The following is a 25,773-nucleotide window of genomic DNA, read 5'->3' as shown; positions in this document are numbered from 1 at the left end:
CCCTTGGATTTCTGCATTGATTTCCCACCCCAAAGCTGCTCGGCAATGCAGCTCTTCCCACCCGGATTGACCATCAGGAGCCGAGGTGGTGTTTTTGGCTCAAAAAAATCTTGGAAAAGCCTCGTGCCAGGAATGCTCTGGGATGGAAACGTGTCCCTGCGGGATGAGGCGCTGGCGGGAAGGACACGGGAACATTGTCCTGGGAACAGCTGCTGCTCCGACCCCTTTGGATACCTCGGAAAAACGCCCAGGGTGGATTTGGAGCTCTAGATTCCTTCGTTTCCAAGCAGGACCTGATTTCTTTCCCTGAAAAATCAGCATTTGGATGTGGAAAAGCAGGATTAGGGAGCTCAGGAAAAGCAGGACTTTTTTCAGACAGATGCAGGACTCGAGGTCAGGGATATTTCTGCCGGAAAAGTTGGGAATTCAGGGGGAAGGAGTTCCCAAAGACAGGTCCTTATTCCTGGGGGTTTTGGTGACCCCCTTGTTGTTCCTCTTGGAGTTGGGAATGATATTCCACTGACATTCCAGTGACATCCTGGAGCCCTCCCAAATCCCCTCAGCCAGAAATGTCCAACCCCACTGATTTTCCCTAAACCAAATAGGGATAACACATCCCAGAGAAGGGAAATTCCCCCTCCCTGATCCTGCCACCCCTCCAGCATTCCCACATTCCAATCCGTGCCCCATTCCTGCCCTCCAGAATGGAGGCTGGCCCCTCCTGGCACATCCGTGTCATGGGTGGAATTTCTCTGTGCTGGATGATTTATTGAGCTCCTTTGATCCAGTAAAAAAAAAAATCATTTAAAATTCCCTGAGCCTGGAAAGCCGTCGGGATATTGGAATATCAGGATATTGAGATACCGGGATACGGCGATATCGGGATATTTGTTGCCACCTTCTCACTCGGCGTTTATGAGGAGTACGGATTTATTGAAATATATATTTATATTTATATATAGATCTTTTCCAGCCCCTTTCCCAGGGATTTTCCCCCTCCCCCAAACCCTTTCCAAACCCAGATCCGGGCTCAGTTTTTGTTGGGAATTTTCTGCCTGGCCGGGACGTACGGCAGCAACGTCTGCGTGCTCTTGTCGGCCACGGTCTGGGTGCTGCTGTTCCTCGTGGCCCTGCGGATCGGGATCACGCCCGGGTTCCTCGGAAGCTGCTCCCGAGGCCCCTTCCTGGCGGGATCGTCAGGAATGTCGGCACCGTCATCGGCGTCACCGTCGTCGTCGCAGCACAGGGCATGGTAGAGCACCTTGTCACTGAAGCGGACGCGTTCCCGCGTCCCCGCCGGCCGCTGGGCCGGGATTTTGGGAACAGTGGCACTCCCAAAACATTCCTCGCTGGAGGAATCCGGGGTCCCCCCGCCCCCACGGGGCCCGTTGGCCACAGGGACCCCCCCGTTCATCAGCCGGGCCGGCGGCGGCCGCGGGGGCTCCGGGCAGTCGCCGGGGTCGGAGGGCGTGGAGGCGTCCAGGAAGGAGCAGAATTCCCAGCTGTCCGAGAGGACGTCGGAGGCGGCGAAGTCCAGCGGGCCCAGCTCAAGGCTGGCGCCGCCCCGGTCGCTGCTGGACGTGCTGCTGGCCGTGGCCGGAGTCCAAGCGTCCGGCTCCAGGTCCAGAGCGAAGTCCGACGTCAGGCGGTCAATCTGGGACACGACCTGCGGAGAGAGAGATGGACACGGGATGGATGGATGGATGGATGGATGGATGGATGGATGGATGGATGATGGATGGATGGATGGATTATGGATGGATGGATCCATGGATGGATGGATGATGGATGGATGGATCCATGGATGGATCCATGGATAGATCCATGGATGGATCCATGGATAGATGAAGGATGGATGGATGGATGGATGGATCCATGGATGGATGGATGGATCCATGGATAGATGAAGGATGGATGGATGGATGGATAGATGGATGGATGGATGGATGGATGAAGGATGGATGGATGGATGGATGGATGGATGGATGGATGGATGGATGGATGAAGGATGGATGGATGGATGGATGGATCCATGGATCCATGGATGGATCCATGGATGGATGAAGGATGGATGGATGGATGGATGGATGGATGGATGGATGGATGGATGGATGGTCCCAACTCCTCCCCTTGGATTTCTGTGTTGTTTTCCCACCCCAAAACTTCCAGAGATAGTGAGATTCCTCCATCACTCAAGCTTTGGCTTTGAAGCTTTTTGGGAATATCCCCAGGGAAGCCTGGAAATCAGGAAAACTCCTTTTTCCCTTTCCAGATCCCTTTGCCTTTTATTTTTTCTTCTTTTCTGGGAAAGGAAGGGCTAAACTTGTGAAAGAGAGTAAAAAAAGGTATTTTCTGACCTCTTTATTTTTGGGACAAGGAAAAATTGGGAAGGAGGCTGGGAATCTTTGGGAATATCCTGTTACCAAATGGTTCTGCTGGAATAGGATCCCCTCTGTTCCCAACGAGAATTTCAGCTCTGGGACAGGGCCAGCGTGTCCCTGTCACCTGAGGTCCCTTCCCAGTCTCACCAAAGGGACCGGGATCGAGCAGGGACAGCAGGAAGTGCATCCCAATCCCAATCCAAATCAGCCATTATTGGTGCCACTTATGGCCATTGCCTTCCCAGTCCCATCCCCATCCCGAGACTGGTGTCACTTGTCACTGTCCCCATCCCAATCCTGTCCCCATCCCAATCCCAATACCAGCCCCATCCCAATACCAGCCCCATCCCAGGACTGGTGTCACGGCTGTCCCCATTCCAGACACATCCCAATCCTGTCCCCATCCTGGGATTGATGTCACTCACAGCTGTCCCCATCCCAATCCCAGTCCTGTCCCCATCCCAGGATTGGTGTCACTTTTGGCTGTCCCCATCACAGGATTAGTGTCACTCCGGGCTATTTTTAGGATCATTCCCTATTTTAAGCCAGGGGTTAAATCCCCCGGTGACACTCAGCTCCCGCGGGGGATTAACACGGAAAGAAGGATTTGGGATTTGCTCCCCCTCTTTTCCTCCCTCACTGAGGCTGGCAGAGCTTTTCCAGCTTGGAGGGGGAAAAATTCCCCTGATTTCCCAGGAATATCCCCAGGGATTCACCCCAAATGTCCACCCCTGTTTACAGGGGGGAAAATCCTCTCCCAGTTCCCTGGTAACATTCCCAGGGATTCATCCTGAACCCAGTTTCCTACTTGTAGGGGACAAATTCCCAGGAAACTGGGAAGGATTCGTCCCCCACAAGCAGGGGAGGAGGTTTGGGATGAGGGATTTTGGGGGGAATTGTTCCCTCCAAGCACATGAGGGTGTTTGGGATGAATCCCTGGAGATATTCCCAGGGAATTGGTGGGATTTGTCCCCCAGGGAATCGCAGGGGATTTTCCCCCACATAAACAGGGGAGGAGGTTTGGGATGAATCCCTGGCGATGTTCCCAAGGAACTGGGGGGAATTCCAAGGAGCTTCCCAATTCAATCCCATCTGGAATGTTCCCACCCAGCTCAGGCAGATGTGGGACAGCTGGAGCCCCATCCTTGTTTTTATGGGATTTTGGGAATTATGGCTGTAGGCCAAGCTGGGAGTTGGGATTGGTGGCTCCAGATCCTGGATTTTGGGCTGGGATCAGAAGGGTGGGATCCGGTGGGATCCAAGGGTGGGATCTGATGAGGTCAGAGGGTTGAGATATTGGGATCAAAGGGATGGGATGTTGGGATCTGATGGGATTCAAGGGATGGGATCCAATGGGATCAAAAGAAGGGATCTGATGGGATCCTAGGGATGGGATCTGATAGGATCAATGGTTTGAGATCCAATGAGATCAAACTATGGGATTTGGTGGGATCCAATGGGATCAAAGGGATGGGATCTGATGGGATCAAGGGTTTGAATTCCAATGGGATCAAAGGATGGGATCTGATGGCCCCTCCGTCACCACAGGGATTTGGGAAGAGGATTTGGAAGTCAATCCAAGGCCAGGATGGAGAGATCCAGGCCTGGATCCCACCAAAACTGTGCCCAAAATCCCCCCAAAACTTCTCCCAAAATCTCCCCAAAACTGCTCCTAAAATCCCACAAACCCAGCTCCCAAATCCCCCAAAACACAGCTCCCCAAAATCCCCAAAGCCATTTCCAAAATCCCCCAAATCCAGCTCCCAAAATTCCCCAAAACCCTGCTCCTAAATAATTCCCAACCCTCTCCCAAAGCTGTTATTTTTGGGATAACAATCCCTGGACCTTCTCGAGCAATCCCAGTTAATCCCCTATTCATCTCAGCATTATTAGGGGATTTATTCCCAAGGAGAATCACCGACAGGATTTTTCCAGGGAAAAGGCTGGGAGGGAACCCCTTTGATCCCATTCCTCAGGTTCCAGACGGGATGGGCCCTTCCCCTGGGAATTTTTGGGGGATTTGAACTGGATTTTTCCATCCAAGGATTTTAATCATCGTTTTCCCCAGCACAGAACGCCCAGGAATGATTCTGGACGCAAAGGGATGGGAAGGAAGGAGGGAGACTGGGAAAGTCAGGATGTCACAAGTTCAGGACACTTTGGTGGCCCAATCCATGATCCCACCTTGGCTCAGAGCCACCAGCCAGGGACATTCCAAAGATTCCATGGTGGCTCCAGGGGGACACCCCAATGCCACAACTGCCAGGACACGTTGGTGGCCCTGAGCAGAGATGGACACTGGGATGGACATTCCCAAATCCTCCATGGGGACACCCCAATGTCACAAATCCAGGACACTCTGGTGGCCCTGAGGGGACCTCAATCCGCCTCAGCTTGGAGCCACCAATGAGGAATGCCTGAAATTCCTCCTCACTTTTGGAAATCCAGCTCAGGGACACCCAAATTTCCTCCCCTCTTTTGGAAATTCACCTCAGGGACATCCACATTTCCTCTTCTCTGACACTCAAATTTCCTCCTCTCTTCTGGAAATCCAGCCCAGGGAGATCCGAATTTCCTCCTTTTTTTTGGAAATCCACCTCAGGAACTCCTGAATTTCCTCCTCTCTTTTGAAAATCCACCTCAGGGACACCAAAATTTCCTCCTATCTTCTGGAAATCCAGCCCAGGAAGATCCTAATTTCATCCTCTCTTTTGGAAATCCACCTCAGGGACATCTAAATTTCCTCCTCTCTGACACAAATTTCCTCCTCTCTTCTGGAAATTCATCCCAGGGAGATAAGAATTTCTTCCTTTTTATGGAAATCCACTTCAGGAGCTCCCAAATTTCCTCCCTCTTTTTGGAAATCCACCTCAGGATCTCCAAATTTCCTCCTCTCTTTTGGAAATCCAGCTCAGGGACGCCTAAATTTCCTCCTCTTTTTTGGAAAGCCAGCCTAGAGACACCTGAATTTCCTCCTCTCTTTTGGAAATCCATCTCAAGGACTTCCAAATTTCCTCCTCTCTTTTGGAAATCCAGCCCAGGGAGATCCGAATTTCCTCCTGTCTTTTGGAGAGGGACACCCGAATTTCCTCCTCTCTTTTGGAAAGGGACACCTGAATTTCCTTCTCTCTTTTGGAGAAGGACACCCGAATTTCCTGCTGTCTTTTGGAGAGGGACACCCGAATTTCCTCCTCTCTTTTGGAAATCCACCTCAGGGAAATCCTCCCCGCCGCTGCCCCATCCCGAGCCAGGAACGGCCAAACACGCTCCAACCCCTTCCCTTTTCATGCTCAGCGTTATCCCGGGATTTCCCCACCTCGCGGAGCTCCTTGGCCACCTCCTTGAGCTCCCGCAGGATGCCCTCGAGCTGCCCGATCACCATCCTCATGCGGCCGCGGATGCGCTCCCGCTCTCCCTCGCCCTCGCTAGGGCCGCTGCCGGTGCCGGTGCCGGTGTTGGCGCTGCCGGTGCCGGTGCCGGGGCCGGGCCGCTCCGTGCGCTGCGCATCCCGGCGGCTCCGCGAGTCCATCGTTCCCTAGGCGGCCGGGCCGGTGTCCATGCCGCTGCTCCCCGCCCGGCCCGGCCCGGGCAGCTCTCACCATCTTAACGCCGCCGCTCACGGCTGCACCATGCGGGGACACTCCGCTGGTGGCCCTGCGGTGACACCGCCGCTGGCAGCCGGAGCAGGAGGAGGAGGAGGAGGAGGAGGAGAGGATGGGGTTTGCCGGGAAGCGGAATTCCAGCGGGAAAGGGAGGCGCGGTGTCGCCGAGGAGGGGTGGCGGGTCCGGTGTTGGCTGCGGGGGTGTCCGGCTGTCCTCCTGCGGGGACAGAGGGACAAGGGCCGGGAAGATCCTTGGGAAGGGCTCTGGCCGCTCCTTCCCCCAGTTTATGGGGGGAAGGATGGGGCCTGGGAATGTCGCTGGGAATGTCGCTGGAATGTCACCCCCCCTGTGGCCTCCCTCAGCGTCCCCCAGGCTGAGCCTGGGCACGGTGGGGCCTCCCGGGGATGGACACCCAGAGGGACAGGGGGACACGGACAGGGACAGAGGGACATCCAGGGGGACAGAGGGACACGCACAGGGAGAGGGGACACACAGGGACACCCACAGGGACAGAGGGACACGCAGGGACAGAGGGACACGGACAGGACACCCCGGGGGACACGGGGACGCTCCGCACTCACCGGCGCGCTCCGGCCGCTCCCGGGCTCCGCTCCGAGCTCTTCCCGCTCCTGTTTTCCCCTGGCTCCTTCCCTCGCTTCCTCCCCCTCCTCCTCCTCCTCCTCCTCCTCGCCGCCGGCTCCCGCCTCCCTCAGGGCTTTTCCGCGGGGGCCGGGGCCGCTCTGCTCCGCTCGCTGTCGCGGGGGGGACACGTTACCGGCGGGGACAGCCCCACGGGGGGGTGGCAGCGGCCCCGGGGCCCCTCCCGGAGCCCTTCCCGCCGCCATCCCCCCCGTCCGGATCCCGGCCCCGCCCCGGCCGCGGCGGGGGGAGAACGCGCCGTGCCCCCGAGAGCCCCCCGGGAACCGGGAACGGCGCGGGGGGAGCGGGGCGGGGCGGGGGGAGCCGGGGAGGGGTGCGCACGGGGAGGGGGGAGCCGGTAGGGCCGCGTTTCCCTCGCCGGTACCGGCATCCCCCATCCTCGGTACCGGCATCCCCCATCCTCGGTACCGGCATCCCCCATCCTCGGTACCGGCATCTCCCATCCCCGGTACCTCCATCCCTTATTCCCTGCACCGGCATCCCCCATTCCCGGTACCGGCAACCCTTATTCTCTGTACCGGCACCCCCCAGCCCCGGTACCAGCATCCCCCATTCCCGGTACAGCCTCCATTCCCGGTACCGGCACCCCCAGCCCCGGTCCCCGTGTCCTCCGGGGCTCCGGGGATGGAGGGTGCCGGTATCCGCAGCTGCCAGCCCCGCTCTCCGAATCCTCCAGCCCTGGTTCCCGAATTCTCAATTCCCGGTTCCCAAATCCTCCAGCCCCGGTTCCCGAATTCTCAATTCCCGGTTGCCAAATCCTCCAGCCCCGGTCCCTGAATTCTCCATTCCCGAATTCTCCATCCCCTATTCCCGAATCCTCCAGCCCCGCCGCTCTGATCTTCCATCCCCTCTTCCCGGATTCCCCATTCCCGCTCCCCGCATCCCCCTGCGTCTGTCCCCGCCGCTCTCATCCTCCATTCCCCGAGCCTCCATCCCCAGTTCCTCCTTCCTCGGAGCCTTCATTCCCTATTCCCGAATCCTCCATCCCTGGAGCCTTCATTCCCTATTCCCGCGTCCTCCATCCCCGGTTCCTCCATCCCCGGTTCCTCCATTCCCTATTCCCGAATCCTCCATGCCCGGTTCCTCCATCCCGGGAGCCTTCATTTCCTATTCCCGCCACCCTCCATCCCCGGTTCCTCCATCCCCGTATCCTCCATCCCCTGTTCCCACATCTTCCATCCCCTATTCCTGAATCCTCCGTTCCTGGTTCCTCCATCCCCTATTCCTGAATCCTCCGTCCCCGGTTCCTCCGTCCCCGGTTCTCCATTCCCAGTTCCCGCTCCCTGCATCCTCCATCCCCAGATCCCGCATTCCCATTCCCCAATTCCCGAATCCCCTCTCCACGGTTCCCCTCTCCGGGACCCCCGGGACGCCCCGGCGGCGCTGCGGGCTCGGCAGGGCCGGGCTGTCCCCGTGCTCGGGGCGGGCGGAGCCTCCCCCGGTTCCCCCATCCCCGCTCCCGCTCCCCCGGGACGCACCGGAGCCTCCCCGCGGTCCCGCACGCCCGGACCCCCCGTGCCCCTCTCCCGGGGCTCCCCCGGACGCACCGGCGGCGCTGCGGGCTCAGGGCCGGGCTCTCCCCGGGCTCCGGGCGGGCGGAGCGGGCCCCGGGCAGGGCCATGAGCGGCGGAGGGCCCGGCCCGGCCCCGCTCCGGCCGCAGCCTCGCCGCGCTCCGCCCGGCCCCGCGCCGGCGCTGCTGTGTCACCGGAGGGGCCGGGCCTGCGCCGGGAAAACGGGAATTAAAGGCACCGGGAGCGGGAACGGAGCGGGAACGGGGCGGGAACGGAGAGGGGATGGAGAGGGGATGGAGTGGGGATGGAGAGGGGATGGAGCAGGGATAGAGAGGGGATGGAGCTGGAATAGAGCGGGGATGGAGAGGGGATGGAGTGGGAATAGGATCTCAGGAAACTGAGGCAGCACTGGGGATGTTCCCTTGGGATGTGTCTCCCTTTTCCTGCTTTTTCCTCCTTTCTTCGAAGATGCTCCCCCTGCGTCCTCTCTACGGGGATTCGGGGATGGTTTTTGTGGGATTCAGGAAAAACCCAGCTGGGATGGGGGAGAGCAATCCTAAGAAAGAGAAACATCCATGGAGGGATGGATGGATGGATGGATGGATGATGGATGGATGGATGATGGATGATGGATGGATGGATCCATGGATGGATGGATGGATGGATGGATGGACAGATGGATGGATGGATGGATGATGGATGGATGGATGGATGGATGGATGGATGATGGATGATGGATGATGGATGGATGGATGGATGGATGATGGATGGATGGATGATGGATGGATGATGGATGGATGATGATGGATGGATGGATGGATGATGGATGATGGATGGATGGATGGATGGATGGATGGATGGATGGATGATGGATGGATGGATGGATGGATGGATGGATGGATGATGGATGGATGGATGATGGATGGATGGATGGATGGATGGATGGATGATGGATGATGGATGGATGGATGGATGGATGGATGATGATGGATGGATGGATGGATGGATGATGGATGATGGATGGATGGATGATGGATGGATGGATGGATGGATGATGGATGATGGATGGATGGATGGATGGATGATGGATGGATGGATGGATGGATGATGGATGATGGATGATGGATGGATGGATGGATGGATGGATGGATGGATGGATGATGGATGATGGATGGATGGATGGATGGATGATGGATGGATGGATGGATGGATGATGGATGATGGATGATGGATGATGGATGGATGGATGATGGATGATGGATGGATGATGGATGATGGATGGAGGGATCGATGGATGGATGGATGGATGGATGGATGGATGGATGGATGGATGATGGATGGAGGGATCCATGGATGGATGGATGGATGGATGATGGATGGATGATGGATGAATCCATGGATGGATGGAGCGGGATCCCAGCCTGGGAGGGATTCACTCCAAACCCAGAATCCATCTGGGAATATCCATCCAGGTTGCAACAAGGCTCTGTCCCCGGACTTCAGGGATTTATAGGAATGGCCTTTCCCAAGGTGATGTCAGGCCTGGGAAGGGTTGGAATTCCCAGTGGGAATCTCCTTCTGTAATTCCCACTTGTGACAATGGGGACATCCCAGGAAGTGAATTCCATGTTCTCATCCCAAAAATCCACAGGGATACCAGGACAGGGATTTGGGGGAATATCAGGACAGGGATTTATGGGAAGAATGGAAATGCAGATCCAGGGATAAAATCCATGGAATTGTTTTGGGAAGAGGAGAAACCCCAGTGGGGGATCCAAAGGAATTCTGGCTGCTCCCAGATCCTGCTTTTTCCATCTCCCATCCCAAGGTGAATCCAGAGAATTTCAGTTCAGCCTCAGGTGGATAAAAATCCCTAAAAAATGGTTGGAGTGGGAGCACATCCCAAAAAATCCTTCCAGGGTCCAGGGAGAAAATCTGGCAAAAGCTCATCCTTGGAGAATCCAAGGATTCCCGTCTGGGTGGATCTTTTCCCATGGGAATTCCATGGAAGACAATGGAAAGATGGGGATGATTCTATTCCCATTCCCTGATTTCCCTCCCTCACCCTCCTGCCTCGGTTTTTATTGTAATTCCTTGGAATTTTCCAAGGAAAAATTTGATCCCCAGAATAAATTCCTGCAGGGAATTTCCCTCCACATTTTTCCAGGCTCATCCAGGATTTACTGGGATCCCCCCCAGCTCTAATTCCCAAACCAATCCTGATTTTTCCTGCTTTTCCTGGGATTTTAAATCTGGAATTACCTGGACCTGACTCTGCAGCTTCAGAAAATCCGGAGCTGCTCCAGATTTCCTCTGGCTGGGGTTGGGAATTTGGGGATGCTCTGGAATTCAGGATTTGGGAGCTTTGGGATGGGGCTCCAAAAAAAAAAAATCCCATCCTGGATCATTTTCCCACCAAATTTCCCGATTTTGGGGGAAAATTCCATGGATTTGGAGTCCCCTAAGCCCCGATTCCATCAGTAGGGAATTCCAGTCTTCCCAGAATATCCAGGTTTGGGAATGTCCCAGGAATTCATTCCCATTACCTGTGGGGGGAAAGGATGGGAATTCCCATGGGATCGGGATCTTCTGGAGCCCCTGGACAATGGGATTTGTTCTGTGCAGGTGTTGGGCTGGACTCGGGGATTTGGGGATTTGAGATTTGGATTTGGGGTTTCAGACTGGGAATCTGGGATTGGGGATTTGGGGATTTGGGATTGGGGATTCAGGAATTTGGGATTTGGGGTTTGAGGTTTGGGATTTCAGATTGGGGATTTAAGGATTTGAGGAATTGGGGATTTGGGATTTCAGATTTGGATTGGGGATTTGGGGTTTAGGGATTTGAGACTGGGGATTTGGGAATCCTCTCCACCCCCTGGATCTGGGAATTTCTCCTGCCCCGGTGCTGGGATCAGAATCTTCCGGAGCCCCAGAACCTTCTGGAACGTGTGGAATTCCCTCTGCGAATGTCGGGACGGAGGCGATTCCCCAATTCCAGCCGGGAGTTTGGGATTCCCCGGTCCCGCTATCCCGAGAAATCCCGATCCCAAAAATTCCCGGGTTTTTCCGGGATTGGCTGCTCCAGCTCGGGCTGCTGGCGCCCCCTGGCGGCGGCGACACCGCCCGTGACACCCGCGGGGTTCGGGATTTGGGATTCGGGATTTGGGATCGGGGATTTTGGATCTGGGATTTGGGATCTGGGGTTTGGGATCCGGGATTTGGGGTTTGGGATCTGGGATTTGGGATCCAGGGTTCGGGGTTTGGGATCCAGGATTTGGGATACAAGATTTGGGGTTTGGGATTTGGGATCAGGGGTTTGGGGATTGGGATTTGAGAATTGGGTATTTGGGATCTGGAATTTTGGGTTTGGGATTTGGGAATTGTCCCGGAGTTCCATCCCGCCCTGCTCCATCAACTCCAGCATTCCCAGAGGAGAAAAACCCTGGAATTTTTGGGGGATCCAGAGGGGATTGGGGTCCCACCAACCACGGGGTTTGGGGATTCCCTCCTCGAATCCCATTTTTTATTCAACATCCTAAAAAAAAAAAAAAAAAAAAAAAAAAGAGTTTCCAGCCAAATTCCTGTTTAATTCCAGGCGTTCTCTGCCATAATTCAGGATTTAATATCCAGGGGGAAAACTCCAAATGGCCCCGAAGAGGCAAAATTTGGGAGAAAATCCCATTTTTGGGCAGGGTTATCCTTTGGGAAGGGGCTTTTCCCGGGAAAATCGGGAAGTGGTGGGAATTGGGCGGGAAAAGGGATCCTTGAAGGGTTCAAAAAGCGGGGAAAAGGGAAATTCCACTTTTTTAATCCCGGCTGGATGCAATTCCCTCCCTCTCCCGGAGGGTAGGACCCGCTCTGGAGGCGCTTCCCGGGACTGAATCCCGAGGAATTCCACCCAAAATTCACTCCGGGAATCACTCCGGGGTTCAAAAAGTGGGGAAAAGTGAAAATTCCAAGGTTTTTTTTCCGCCTGGATGCACTTCCGGAGTGCGGGAACCGCTCTGGGAGCGAAGCCTTGGAGCGAATCCCGCGAATTCCAGCAGAATTCCTCCTGGAGGAGGAGGAGGGAGAGGGACAGGGAGAGGGAGGAAGGCTCGGAAAAGGGGGGGAAGGAAAAAGAGGAGGAAAAGGGAGAGGAAGAGGAGGAGGACGAGGAAGGCTTGGAAAAGAAGAAGAAGGAGGAGAAGGAAAAAGAGGAGGGAGACGAGGGAGAGGGAGGAAGGTTTGGAAAAGGAGAAGGAGGAGGAGGGACGGGAGGAGGGGGAAAAAGAGGAGGAGGAGGCGGGGTCGGAGGACGAGGAGAAGGGAGGAAGGCTTGGAAAAGGAGGAGAAGGAAAAGGAGGAGGAGGAAAAAGAGGAGGAGGAAAAAGAGGAGGAGGAGAAGGAAAAGGAGGAGGAGGAGGAGAGGAGGAGGAAGTGGAGGGAGGAAGACTTGCAAAAGGAGGAGAAGGAAAAAGAGGAGAAGGAGAAGGAGAAGGAGAAGGAAGAAAAGGAGGAGGAAAAAAAGGAAAAAGAGCAGGAGAAGGAAAAAGAGGAGGAGGAGGAGGAGGAGGCGGAGGCGCTGCCGGCCCCGCGCTCCCGGCGCGCTCCGAGCGGGACGGGCCCGAGCGGCGCTGCCGGGCCGGGGGTGCCAGCGGCGGTGCCAGCGGCGGTGCCAGCGGCGGTGCAGCCGCACGGGCCCATCCGGCGGCGATGGCGGCGGGGCTGTGGCGGCGCGGGGCGCTCTGGGCCGCGCTGCTGCTGCTGGCGGCGGCGCAGGAGCCGTGGCGGCAGCTGATCCAGTGGGAGAACAACGGGCGGCTCTACAGCCTGCTCAACAGCGGCGCCGAGTTCGTGCCCGCCGGGCAGGAGCGGCCCCCGGGCAGCCGCCTGTGGCTGGCGGGCACCGCGGGGACAGCGGGGACGGCGGGGACGGCCGGCAGCGTCCGCCGCCAGGCGCCCGCCTCGGGGACAGTGCGGGGACAAGCGCGACATCCCTTCGGCTTCGGCCAGGTGCCGCCCAACTGGCGGGACGGAGCGCTGGGCGACGGCGGCGCGGCGGGACAGCGGCGACAAGCGGCGCGCGGGCGGCAGGCGACAGCCTCGGGGGTGGCCGTGTCGTCGTTCGCCTTCGCCTCGGCGGGACAGCCGCCCTTTGTCGCCGCGGGGGTGGCGGGACAGCCGCCCTTTGTCGCCGCGGGGGTGGCACCGCACGGGGAGCGCCCCGAGGGTGTCCCCGGGTCGCGGAGCGCGGTGGCGGCGGGGACAGGGATGGGAACGGGGATGGGAACGGGGATAGGGACACCTATGGGGACTGGGATGGGAACGGGGATGGGAACGGGGATGGGAACGGGGATAGGGACACCTATGGGGACACCTATGGGGACAGGGATGGGGACAGGGATGGGGACCCCTATGGGGACAGGGATGGGAACCCCTATGGGGACAGGAACGGGAACGGGGATGGGGACCCCTGTGGGGACAGGGATAGGGACAGGGATGGGGACAGGGATGGGGACAGGGCCGGGGGCGGCGTTCCCGCTGCAGCCCCGCGCACTTCCCGAGGATTTCGGGGAGGAGCCGCAGCCCTACGGAGCGGCGGGAGTGCCGCTGGATCGCCGCTACTCCCACAGCCTGTACCACGACGGCGGCCCCGAGGCGCAAACCGGGATGGGATCCATGGAAAATCTGGGATTTGGGGCGCAGTTCCCGCCCCACGAGGCGCAGCCGCCGTTCCGGGCTCCTGAATCCTTTGGGGTCGCTCATCCCGAGCCCTTCATTCCCGAAATTCCTCAGGCCGTGCCCGACAGCCAAGCCCGGCTCAGCGTGGGCAGCGTCTACAGGCCCAGCTTTGGGGCCAGAGGTGAGTTTGGGGTTTCCTTGGGGTTCCCTTGGGATGGGCGGAATTCCCGGGATTCGCCACAGGGAGTTTGGGAATGATGGGAATGGGGAGGGGAGGAGCAGGGCCCGCTCGGGGGGCTGGGATTGGGATGGGGCTGGCCCGTATCCAGGCTCATCCCATAATTTTGGGATGAGGTTGTGTCCCAGGGCATCCCAAATTTGTGGGATGGGGTTGTGCTGTGTCCTAGGGCATTCCTGGGGTCTGTCCCAGGTAACTCTGTGCTGGATCCCATTTTTCCATGGCATATTTGGGATAGGACAGGGCTGGATCCTGGTTATCCATGGGATGTTTGGGATGGGATGGGGCTGGATCCCGGTTATCCATGGGGTGTTTATCCCAGTTATCCATGGGATATTTGGGTTTTCCATGGGATGGGAAGGTCTGGATCCTGTGGATCCTATGGTTATCCCTGGGGTATTTGGAATGGGACAAGGCTGGATCCTGGTTATCCATGGGGTGTTTATCCCATTTTTCCAAGGGATATTTGGGATGGGACAGGATCCTGGTTATCCTGGCCAGGACACGCTCCATTCCCAGATTTTTGGGAATGACAGACGGATCTGTGCTCCTGTCACTCCGGGGTCACTCAGGGGTCGCTCCCTCCCCATCCCGTTAAAATCCCATGGATTTGGGCTGAGCTTTCCAAGAGTTTTCGAGCCCTCGAAGCCACTCCCAGCCCACTCCCTCGGGAATCCCATCCCAGCCTGACCCCGTGCCCTGCCCAGCCCCATCCCAGTTTTCTGGGAAAAGCCATCCCGGAGGATTTGGGGTGGTGGGAAGGGCCCAGCCCTGCCCTACACAAACAGAGGGGGGAACGCTGCAGGAAAAACTCGGGAATGGGGATTTTTGGGATCTCAGAGAAGCCGGGAATGGGGCACGAGGGGTGGATGATGGGAGGGATTTGGGAACACATTCAGGGAATGCCAGAATTCCCAAGGCTCTGGAGGGACACTCAAGGACAGCTGCCCTGCTGATGACCCGGCAAAAATTCCAGCCAAATTCCCTGGGAAAGATTCCAGCCAAATTCCCCGTTGGCAGCGTCCATGTCCTTCCAGGATCCCGCGAGTGGCTCCACCAGGGAATTCTGGACACCCAAATTCCCAGAGCTTCCCCCTTTTCCTGGAGAAATTTCACGGGAATCCAGCTGATCCCCTCAAATTCTGTGTCACTCGTGGTGTTTTGGGAATGTTGTCACCTCGCTGTCACCTCCCGGGGATCCTAATTGGAGCAAACGATGGCTGGCGCCGGATCCAGTGTTAATTGTTAATTATTAATTATTAATGATTAATTCCACGGCCAAAGCTCCTCGGGAGCCTCCTAATCCCGGCCGGATCTGCCAGGAATGTTCGGCATTGCCGGCCCCCGGCCGGGGTTAATGAAGGAAGGAATCCGATCCCGCTGGTTCCAGCAGGGAATTCTCGGGGTTCCTGGGGGACTGGGGGCCTGGGGAAACCTGGGAACAGGGGCTGGGAAAATTCCAGGCCTGATCCAGAGGTGGGAGGGATGGGAGCAGCTCCGGGGGGTGGGGAAGGGATGGGGATCCAGACTCCAAAAGTTTTCCCTACCCAGATCCCAAACCCGATTCCATTTCCAGGGGGTTTCTTCATCCTGATCCCACCTCCAGGGATTCCTCATCCTGATCCCAACCCTGACCCCATCTCCAAAATCTTCCTGACCCCAATCCCAACACAGATCCCATCTCCAGGGGTTTCCTCATCCCAATCCCCACCTGCATCCCATCTCCCGGAGCTTCCTGATCTCCAATCCCATCTCCAGGGGTTCTCTCACCCTGATCCCAACCCAAATCCCATCTCCAAAACTTCCTGGCCCCAATCCCTGCCCAGATCCCACTTCCTGGGGTTCCACACCCCAATCCTGACCCCGATCCTATCTCCAGGGTTTCCTCATCCCAATCCTGACCCCAATCCCATCTCCAGGGGGTCCTCATCCCAATTCCAACCCTGATCCCATCCCCAGTGCTTTCCCAACCCCGATCCCATCTCCAGGAGGGTTTTTCCCCCTGACCCCATGGATTGGGTCCCCAGGGTTGGATTTGGAAGGAAAGAGGAATTTGGGAATTCCATGGGGTGCTGTGGATTTGGGTTCCACCAAGTGGGAGTTTGATGTCAGCCCCGGATGGGCCGGGAAGTGTCAGAATTCCCAGGAAAGTCTCCCTTTGGTGGGGTCAGATTTGGGATTGGGGTGGTTCTGGGGGCTGGGAATCCTGGGATTCTGTGGGGATGGAGGAGGGATTGGGATTGGGATTGGGATTGATAGGATTGGGATGGGATGGAATGAGATTGGAATTGAGATTGGGATTGGGATGGGATGGATGGGATGGGATTGGGACTGTGAATGGAATTGGAATTAGGATTGAGAATGGGATTGGGATGGGATGGATGGGATGGGAAGCTGGAATCCCCTTGGTCTCTCTGGCCGTCCCCGTTTCCACTCCCTCCATTCCCAGCCTCCCCTGCTCCCAGTTTTCCATGGGATTCTCCCTGTGGGATTTTCCTGCTGATCCCGTACACCTGCACAAACAGGGCCCATGATCCCGATTTTCCCCAGGAATGGACGGAATTCTCCTCTGGCAGCTCCCGGGATTGCCGAGGGGCCGGGTGGGAAAACGAAAAACCTTTTCCCAATGGGATTGTCCTGATCTGGGGGCCGATTTTCCCTGGATTTTTGGGAAGCCTCAGCAAAAGCCCCCGGAATTTGGGGTGGGATGGGGACAATTCCAGAGGTGGGGATCCCGATATCCCATGAATTCCAGGGAATTCTGGACACCCAAATTCCCGGAGGTTTGACCCCAAGAAGGAGGAGTGAGATCCTATAAAAACAACGGGGCCATCGCAGGGCAGAATCCAGCGGGAAAGGGGAAAATCCAAATCCCATAAAACTCCCCGTTGGTCCCGGAGTCGGATTTCGCTCCAGAGCTTCCAAGAATTCCTTGGAATAAACAACAGCAGGGAGGGAAAAAAATTCTGAAAGGATGGAAAACTTTTCCTTGGCCGGCCCAGGGTGGTTTTCCATGGGGTTTTTTTGTTAGGAATTTTTTTAAGGGATGGGGGAGAAGTTTTTTCCGAGCTCTCCCCGTTGTTTTTGGGTCCCCCCGGGAATTACATCAGCGGGAATGGGGCAGGAAATGAGCTCCAAAGGAATGACGTGATCCCTCCTGGGAAGGCAGGCCCAGAAACAAGGAGGCATTGTTCTCCTTTCCAGGGAAAAACGGGGAAAAATGGGGAAAAATGGGTGAAATGGGGAAAACTGGGGAAAAACAGGGAAAAATGGGGGAAAGTGGGGGGAAAACTGGGGAAAAATGGGTGAAAATGGGGAAGAATGTGGAAAAAATGTGGGGAAATGGGGAAAAATGGGGGAAAACAGGGAAAATGGGGGAAAGAGGGAAAAAGGGGAAAACCAGGGCAAAATGGGGAAAACCAGAGCAAAATGGGGATAAAAGGGGAAAAACAGTGATAAAATAGGGAGAAACAGAGAATAACAGGGGAAAAGGGGAAAAAATGGGGAAAAATAGGAAAAAAACCAGGAAAATGGGGAAAAATGAGAGAGAACAAGGAAAAACAAGGAAAAACGGGGAAAACTGGGGGGAAAATGGGGGAAAATTGGGGGAAATGGGGAAAACCAGGGAAAAACATGGCCCCAGTCCCTGTGCACAGGGATGTCCCCATGGTCATTCCCAGATCCCCAATGTGCCCAGGCCTTGCAGTGCTGTGTCCCCAATCCCAGGGGATGTCCCTGTGGTCCCTCAGGTCCCCCAGATCTGATCCTGGGTGTCCCCAGTCCCTGTCCCCAATGATGAACCCATTTTCCCAGCAGATGTCCCGGATCTGATCCCAGATCCCAAATGTCTGGGCCTCCAGGACATCCCCTGTGGATGTCCCCAGAACCTGTCCCCCAGTTCCTGTTCCCAATCCCTGTCCCCATCCCTGTTCCCAAACCCATTCCCATTTCCCAGCAGGTCTCCCTGATCTGATCTTGAATGTCTCCAATCCCTGTCCCCAATCCCTGTTCCCAATCCCAATCCTGTTTCCCATCAGGTCTCAGATCTGATCCCAGATTTCCCCAATCCCAGATTTCCCCTATCCCGATCCTGTTTCCCGACAGGTCTCCTGGACCTGGTCCCAGATGTCCCCAGTCCCTGTCCTCAATCCCTGTTCCCCAGTCACTGTCCCCAATCCCAGATTTCCCCAATCCTGTTTCCCATTTCCCGGTCTCGGATCTGATCCTGGATGTCCCCAATCCCTGTTCCCAATCCCGATCCCGTTTCCCGCAGGTCTCCCGGACCTGGTCCCGGACCCCAATTACGTTCAGGCCTCCACGTACGTGCAGAGAGCTCACCTGTACTCGCTGCGCTGCGCCGCCGAGGAGCGCTGCCTGGCCAGGTGCGACACACGGACACACGGACACACGGACACAGGGACACACGGACACATGGACACACGGACACACGGACACAGGGACACACGGACACACGGACACACCAACACACGGACACAGGGACACACCAACACACCGATACATGGACACACGGACACATGGACACCGGACACACCATCACACGGACACATGGACACAGGGACACACGGACACATGGACACAGGGACACACGGACACACAGAGACACAGGGACACACCGACACATGGACACACCGACACACGGACACATGGACACACGGACACACCAACACACAGACACACTGACGCATGGACACACGGACACACGGACACACGGACACACAGACACTGGGGAGACAGGACGCGGGACACAGGAATACAGGGGGGATGGGAATATGGGATATGGGACATGGGGTACGGGATATAGGATATGGGACCTGGGATATAGATTACGAGATTTGGGATATGGGATATAGGATATGGGATACAGGACATGGGATATGGGATACGGAATATGGGTACGGGACACAGGGGAGACAGGAGAGACAGGATACGGGACAAGGGATACGGGATATGTGATACGGGATACAGGATATGGGATACAGGATACGGGATATGGGATATGGGATATGGGATACAGGACACAGGGGAGATGGGAGAGATGGGATATGGGATACAGAACATGGAGTACAGGAACGGGATATGGGAATGGGACATGGGATCCGTGAACAGGACACAGGATATGGGAATGGGACACAGGATCTGGGAATGGGATGTGGGATCCAGGAATGGGATGTGGGATACGGGAATGGAAAATGCGATCTGGGAACAGGACACGGGATCCAGGAATGGGAAATAGGTACAGAACCCGGGAATGGGACATGGGATATGGGAATGGGAAATGAGAACTGGGAATGGGACACAGGATATGGGACATGGGATATGGGAATGGGAGGGATGGGATCCTGGGAATGCGGGATGGGATTCTGAGAATGGGAGAGAAAGGATTCCCGGGAATGGGAGCGCTCTGGAGTTGGGGGGATGTGGGGAGAAAATGGGGAAGAGAAGGGGGTGAAGGGGGGCTGGGGTGAGCAGGAAATGGGGAAACTTTGGGAAGGAAGGGATGGGGCGAGATGGGGGTGAAGGGAGGGGAGAGAGGGTCCTGGGATGAGGGAGAGATTGGGGACAGAGGGAATCCCGGGATGAGGGGGAGAGGGGGATGAAGGGGGAATCCCGGGATGAGGGGGAGAGGGGGAAACCCCGGGGGAGAGAGGGTGAGGCTGGGGGTGGAGAAGGGGGAGGTGCTGATGAGGGAGAGGGAAGAGGAGGGAAGGGGAAAAGAGGGAAAGGGGAAAAAGGGGAAAAAGGGAAGAGGGAAGTGAAGGGTGAAGGGGAGGGAAGGGGAAAGGAAAAAGGGGGAAAAAGGGGTAAGAAAAAAGGGGGGGAAAGGGAAAAAAAGGGGGAAGAAAAAGGGGAAAAATGGAAGGGAGAAAAGGAATGGAAAAGGGAAAAGAGAAAAGGGAAAAGGGAGAAAGGAAGGGAAGAGAAGGAAAAGGAAAGGAAAAGGGGAAGGAACAGGAAAAGGAAAAGGAAAAGGAAAAGGAAAAGGAAAAGGCACTGGGAAGAAGCCCAGAATTTCGTCCCTTCGTCCCTTCCTTTCCCACGGGAGGGCGTTCCCTGCAGAAAGGGGAATTCCCTGGAAAGGAGGGGCCAGGGCAGTGCCAGCAGTGCCACCACTGTCCCTGTCCCCGTCCCTGTCCCCAGCACGGCGTACGCGGCCGAGGCCACCGACTACGACGTGCGGGTGCTGCTGCGCTTCCCGCAGCGCGTCAAGAACCAGGGCACGGCCGACTTCCTGCCCAGCCAGCCCCGCCACCGCTGGCAGTGGCACAGCTGCCACCAGTGAGTGTCCCCAGCTGTCCCCAGCACCGGCACCCAGCACAGTGGCAGCTCCAAGGCCTTTGGTGGCGTTTCCCCATTGGGTGGCTTCGTTTTGGGGTCTCCCTTCAGCTCTTTGTCCCCAAAGCCACCATTCATGATAGTGACAGTGGCACAGCTGCCACCACTGCGTGTCCCCAGGGCTCCCCAGCCTGTCCCCACAGTGTCCCCACAGTGTCCCCACAGTGTCCCCACGGTGTCCCCAGGCACTACCACAGCACAGTGGAGTTCAGCCACTATGACCCTGGATGTCCCCTGGTTGTCCCCTGCTGTCCCCCTATTATCCCCTGAGTGTCCCCTCACTGTCCCCTGATTATTTCATTGCTTGTCCCCTGACTGTCCCCTGATTGTCCCAATTGTCCTCTGAATGTCCCCAACCTGTCCCCATGGTGTCCCCATGTCCCCAGGCACTACCACAGCATGGCGGAGTTCAGCCACTATGACCTGCTGGATGTCACCTGACTGTCCCCAGAGTGTCCCTTGATTGTCCCCTGATTATTCCTCTGAATGTCCCCTGGGTGCCCCCGCTGTCCCCTGAGTGTCCCCTTGAATGTCCCTTGAATGTCCCCTGATTTATCCCATAGCTTGTCCCCTGACTGTCCCCTGACTGTCCCCCTAAGTGTCCCCACTGTCCCCTGACTGTCCCCAGAGCGTCCCCAAAGTGTCCCCTGAGTGTCCGCAGCCTGTTCCCATGGTGTCCCCACGGTGCCCCCACAGTGTCCCCATGGTGTCCCCATGTCCCCAGGCACTACCACAGCATGGCAGAGTTCAGTCACTATGGTTTGCTGGATGTCCCCCTTGTGTCCCCCTGGTGTCCCCACGGTGTCCCCCCTGGTGTCCCCACGGTGTCCCCTGGTGTCCCCAGGCACTACCACAGCATGGCGGAGTTCAGCCACTATGACCTGCTGGATGTCACCTCGGGCCGCCGGGTGGCCGAGGGACACAAGGCCAGCTTCTGCCTGGAGGACACCACCTGCGACTTCGGCCACCTCAAGCGCTACGCCTGCACCGCCCACACCCAGGTGACACCAGGGGACAATGGCCTTTGGCACCTCTGTCACTTTCGGTCCCTTTTCGTCCCTTTCATCTCCCGTTTTTCTCCCTTTTTCGGCCCTTTTGTCCCTTTTGGTCCCTTTTGTCCCCATTTGTGGCACTGTGCCTGCACCGCCCACACCCAGGTGACACCGCGGGGACAGCACCCTTTGTCACTTCTGTCACTTTTTGCCCCTTTTGTCCCTTTTTTGTCCCATTTTCTCCATTTTTTTGTCCCTTTTTTGTCCCTTTTGGTCCCTTTTGTCCCCATTTGTGGCACTGTGCCTGCACCGCCCAGACCCAGGTGACACTGAGAGGACAAAGGGGTTCCCTTCTCCCCCATTTTTTCCCCCTTTTTCCCCATTTTTAACCTTTTTCCTCCTTTTTTTTTTCCCATTCTCCCCCCTTTTTTCCCATTTTTCCCCCTTTTTCCCCATTTTTCCCAATTTCCCCATTTCTCACCCCATTTTCCCCCTGCAGGGGCTCAGCCTGGGCTGTTACGACACCCGAGGGTTCCCTTTTCTCCCTCATTTTTCCCCATTTTTTCCCCATTTTTTCACCTTTTTTCTCTCTTTTTTTTTAAATTTTTCCATTTTTTCTCCCTTTCCCCCCCCATTTTTGCCCAATTTCCCCATTTCTCACCCCATTTTCTCCCTGCAGGGGCTCAGCCCAGGCTGTTATGACACCTACAACGCCGACATCGACTGCCAGTGGATCGACATCACCGACGTCCCCCCGGGGAACTACATCCTCAAGGTTGGGCACATCTGGGCACATCTGGGGACATTTTGGGCTGGAAAATCCCAATTCCAGCCCAGATTGGGTTTTTCCCACCCCTGGCAGTTTTTTCCAGGGTTATTTTCCTGCTTTTTTCCCTTTTCCTGGTTTATTTTTTTGGTTTCTTTTCCCCCCTGATTTTCCCTTTTCATTTTTGGGGTTGTTTTTTTTTTTTTTTGAGGATTTTTTCCCCCTGATTTCCCTTTCCCTCTTGATTTTTTGGGGATTTTTTGGAGTTCCCCCCCCGGATTTCCCTTTTCATTTTTGGGGATATTTTCTTTATTTTCTGATGGTTTTTTCCCTGATTTCCCCTTCCCTATTGATTTTTTTGGGGTTTTTTTTTCCCCTGATTTTCCCATTTTCCTCGCTTTTTCCCCCCTCAGTTTATTTTGCCTGTTCCTGTCTTATTTTTTGAGTTTTCCCCCCCAATTTTCCCATTTCCTTATTGATATTTTGGAGATTTTTTTGTTTGTTTGTTTTTTTGTTTTTTTTCCCCTGATTTTCCCATTTCCCTCACTTTTTTCCCCTCTGTTTATTTTGCCTGTTCCTGGTTTATTCTTTTAGTTTTCCCCCCAATGTTCCCATTTCCTTCTTGATTTTTTGGGGATTTTTTTGGTTTTTTTGTTTTGTTTGTTTGTTTTCTGTTTGCTTTGCCCTGATTTTCCCATTTCCTTCTTGATTTTGGGGAATTTTTTTTTTTTAATTTTTGGGGGGTTTCCTCCCCTCTGATTTTCCCTTTTCCCTTTTCATTTTTGGGATTTTTTGTTTATTTTCTATGGGGTTTTTCCCCCTGATTTCCCTTTCCCTCTTGATTTTTTGGGATTTTTTCCCTTCTCTTTTTCCTCTTTTGGGATTTTTCCCTGTGATTTTCTCTTTTCCCTTTTCATTTTTGTGATTTTTTTTTTTGTTTATTTTTTATGGGTTTTCCCCCTTATTTTACCTTTTCCCTGTTTATTTTTTGGATTTTTCACCCTGATTTTTCCATTTCTGTGTTGGTTTTTGGTACTTTTTTCCCTTCTCTTTTTCCTGTTTATTTTTTGGTTTTTTTTCCTCTGATTTTCCCATTTCCCTGGTAATTGTTAGGATTTTTTTCCCCTCCAATTTTCCTATTTCTCTGGTTATTTTGGGGATTTTTTTCCCCCATTTATTTTTCCTGTTGATTTTTGGGATTTCTTTTCCTTCTCTTTTCCTTAATTTGGGATTTTCCCCCCTTCCCTTTCCCCTGGTTATATTTTGGATTTTCCCCCTGTTTTCCCATTTCCCTGGTTATTGTGGGGATTTTTTTCTTTCCTTTTCTCTGTTTTGGGATTTTTTTTAGTTTCTTTTTCCCTGTTATTTTTGGGATTTTTTCCCCCTTCCCTTTCCCTATTTTGGGATATCCCCTAATTCTCCTTTTCCCTTTTGGGATTTCTTTCTCTTTCCCCCATTCCCGCTCGATTTTCCCTGGGCTTTTTTTCCCTGCTGATTTCTGGGATCCTTTTCCCGGATTTTTTCCCCATCCCAGGTCCAGGTCAATCCCAAATATTTGGTGCTGGAGTCAGATTTCACCAACAACGTCGTGCGCTGCCACATCCACTACACCGGGCGCTTCGTGTCCGCCTCCAACTGCCGCATTTCCCAGTAAGGAATTCCTGAGCCCAAATAAAAACCATCCCAAAAAAAACCCCACCCCAAAAAACCCCATCACAAAAAAAAAAAATCCCAAAAAACCCCGATCCCAAAAAAACCCGAGCCCAAAAAAACCCAAATCAAAAAAACCCCGATCCCAAAAAACCCCAAGCCCAAAAATCCTCCATCCCAAAAAAACCCCATCCTAAAAATCCCCCTTGCCAGATAAAACCCCAGCTCAAAAAAACCCGATCCCAAAAAAAGTCCCCCAAAAAAGCCATCCTGAAAAAAACCCCAATCTCAAAAAATGCCCATCCCAAAAAGCCCCAATCCCAAAAAAAAAAAAAGAATTCAAAAATACCCCATCCTGAAAAAAAACCCCAATTTCAAAAACAACCCCATCCCAAAAATCCCCACCCAAAAAACCCTCATCCCAAAAAACCCATCCCAAAAAATCCTCATCCCAAAAAAAATCCCAATTCCAAAAAAAAACCCATTGCAAAACAAAAAAAATCCCAAAAACCCCCTGAGCCAAATAAAGCCCCATCCCAAAAAACTCCATCCCAAAAAAAACCCAATCCCAAAAAACACCGATCCCCCAAAAAAAAATCCATCCCAAAAAACACTGATCTCAAAAAAACCCTGACCCCAGAAAACCCCGATCCCAAAAATCCTCCATCCCAAAAAAACCCAAATCCCCAAAAAACCCCCATCCAAAAAAAATCCCATTCCCAAAAAAATCCCCATTTTTGGGGGATGGCGATTTTTGGAATGGGGATTTTTTTAATTGGGGATATTTTGGGATAGTTTTTTTTTCTGGAATTGGAATTTTGCTCCTTTTCCTTGGAATTTGGGGTTTCAATTGAGAATTTCCTCCTTTCCCATGGAATTTTATGGGATTTGCCCATTTGGGGTTGTTTTTTTCCTCCTTTCCCATGGGATTTTCTGGGATTTGGGGTGGCAATTGGGATTTTGTTCCTCTTCCATGGAATTTTCTGGGATTTGGGGTAGGAATTAGGATTTTCCTCCTTCCCCATGGAATTTTATGGGATTTGCCCATTTGGGGTCGGGTTTTTTCCTACTTCCCCATGGAATTTTCTGGGATTTTCCCATTTTCCCTGCAGATCCTGACAGCAGCAGAACCCCAGGAGCGTCACCCGTCCCCTTTCCCAGGAAGTTCCCGAGGTGGCTCCGCTGTGTTCCCAAAGTTCCCCCTTTTCCCAATAAAAAGCGGGGAAGCCACAAGGACTCTTGGGAATTGTTTTTATCCCGAATTTTCCCAGCATTCCCAGGGGAATCCAAGGCTGGAATCAAAGCAGGGACCCCCAAAATGCTCCATAAAATCCTCGTGATCCCACAAATCCTTGGGAATTTCTCGGAATGTCCCCAAGTGGGGGAAAGAAAGAGTTCTGGGAATTTTGGGGAGGGAAATCCCATACTTTTTTTTAGGGATTTTTTTCTCTTTTCCTGCTGGAGACAGCAGAGTCGGGATTTGGGAATTTTGGGCTGGGAATGGGGTTGGGAATGGGGACAGTGGGAATGGGAATGGGGACACTTGGATTGGGGACATTGGGAGTGGGGACACTGGACTGGGGACATTGGGATGGGAATGGGGACATTGGGATTGGGGACAGTGGGATTGGGATGGGGACATTGGAAAGAGGGACACTGGGACTGGGGACAACCAGGACTGGTGACACTGGAATTGGGGACACTGGGACAGGAATGGGGACAGTGGAAATGGGGACACTGGAATTGGGGACGCTGGGATGGAAATGGGGACACTGGGACGGGAATGGGGACACTGGGACGGGAATGGGGACACTGGCAAGGGAATGGGGACATGGGATTGAATGGGGACATTGGGATTGGGTACACTGGGATGGGAATGGAGACACTGGGAATGGTGACATTGGAATAGGGACAACTGGGATGGGATTGGGGACACTGGGACGGGAATGGGGA

General features: G+C 54.7%; 2 protein-coding genes across 3 annotated transcripts; one reads left to right on the top strand and one right to left on the bottom strand.

Moving 5' to 3' along the window:
- Positions 1–912: 912 nt before the first annotated feature.
- Positions 913–6,704, bottom strand: INSYN1 (inhibitory synaptic factor 1). The gene is made up of 3 exons (XM_054642237.2): positions 6,566–6,704; positions 5,698–6,200; positions 913–1,666 (listed from the first exon to the last, which is right to left on the bottom strand). Exons 2-3 carry the CDS (start codon positions 5,908–5,910, stop codon positions 1,031–1,033), a joined length of 849 nt encoding a protein of 282 aa, XP_054498212.2. The 5' UTR covers positions 5,911–6,200; positions 6,566–6,704; the 3' UTR covers positions 913–1,030.
- Positions 6,705–12,475: 5,771 nt separating this feature from the next.
- Positions 12,476–25,053, top strand: LOXL1 (lysyl oxidase like 1). Of its 2 annotated transcripts, none has more exons than XM_077185285.1 (7): positions 12,476–13,436; positions 13,617–14,001; positions 18,332–18,440; positions 20,218–20,355; positions 21,257–21,413; positions 22,084–22,179; positions 23,705–23,824. In XM_077185285.1, exons 1-7 carry the CDS (start codon positions 12,852–12,854, stop codon positions 23,822–23,824), a joined length of 1,590 nt encoding a protein of 529 aa, XP_077041400.1. In that variant the 5' UTR covers positions 12,476–12,851. The 2 variants fall into 2 exon arrangements, with proteins under 2 accessions (XP_077041400.1, XP_054498190.2); XM_054642215.2 differs by lacking the exon at positions 12,476–13,436 and adding an exon at positions 24,933–25,053 and having other exon boundaries at positions 13,615–14,001; positions 23,705–23,820.
- Positions 25,054–25,773: the final 720 nt, after the last annotated feature.

Source organism: Agelaius phoeniceus, chromosome 13 (genome assembly GCF_051311805.1).
Source record: "Agelaius phoeniceus isolate bAgePho1 chromosome 13, bAgePho1.hap1, whole genome shotgun sequence".
Classification (NCBI taxonomy): domain Eukaryota; kingdom Metazoa; phylum Chordata; class Aves; order Passeriformes; family Icteridae; genus Agelaius; species Agelaius phoeniceus.
This window is presented reverse-complemented; position numbering and strand designations above follow the sequence as displayed.

Bases quoted from the DNA above. Each gene is read 5' to 3' on its own strand.
- INSYN1 (XM_054642237.2), bottom strand. From the start codon at position 5,910: ATGGACTCGCGGAGCCGCCGGGATGCGCAGCGCACGGAGCGGCCCGGC. The intron at 1,667-5,697 runs GTGGGGAAATCC...CTCTCTCCGCAG, and splicing joins TGGCCAAGGAGCTCCGCGAG to GTCGTGTCCCAGATTGACCG.
- LOXL1 (XM_077185285.1), top strand. From the start codon at position 12,852: ATGGCGGCGGGGCTGTGGCGGCGCGGGGCGCTCTGGGCCGCGCTGCTG. The intron at 14,002-18,331 runs GTGAGTTTGGGG...CGTTTCCCGCAG, and splicing joins GCCCAGCTTTGGGGCCAGAG to GTCTCCCGGACCTGGTCCCG. The intron at 20,356-21,256 runs GTGAGTGTCCCC...TGGTGTCCCCAG, and splicing joins CAGTGGCACAGCTGCCACCA to GCACTACCACAGCATGGCGG.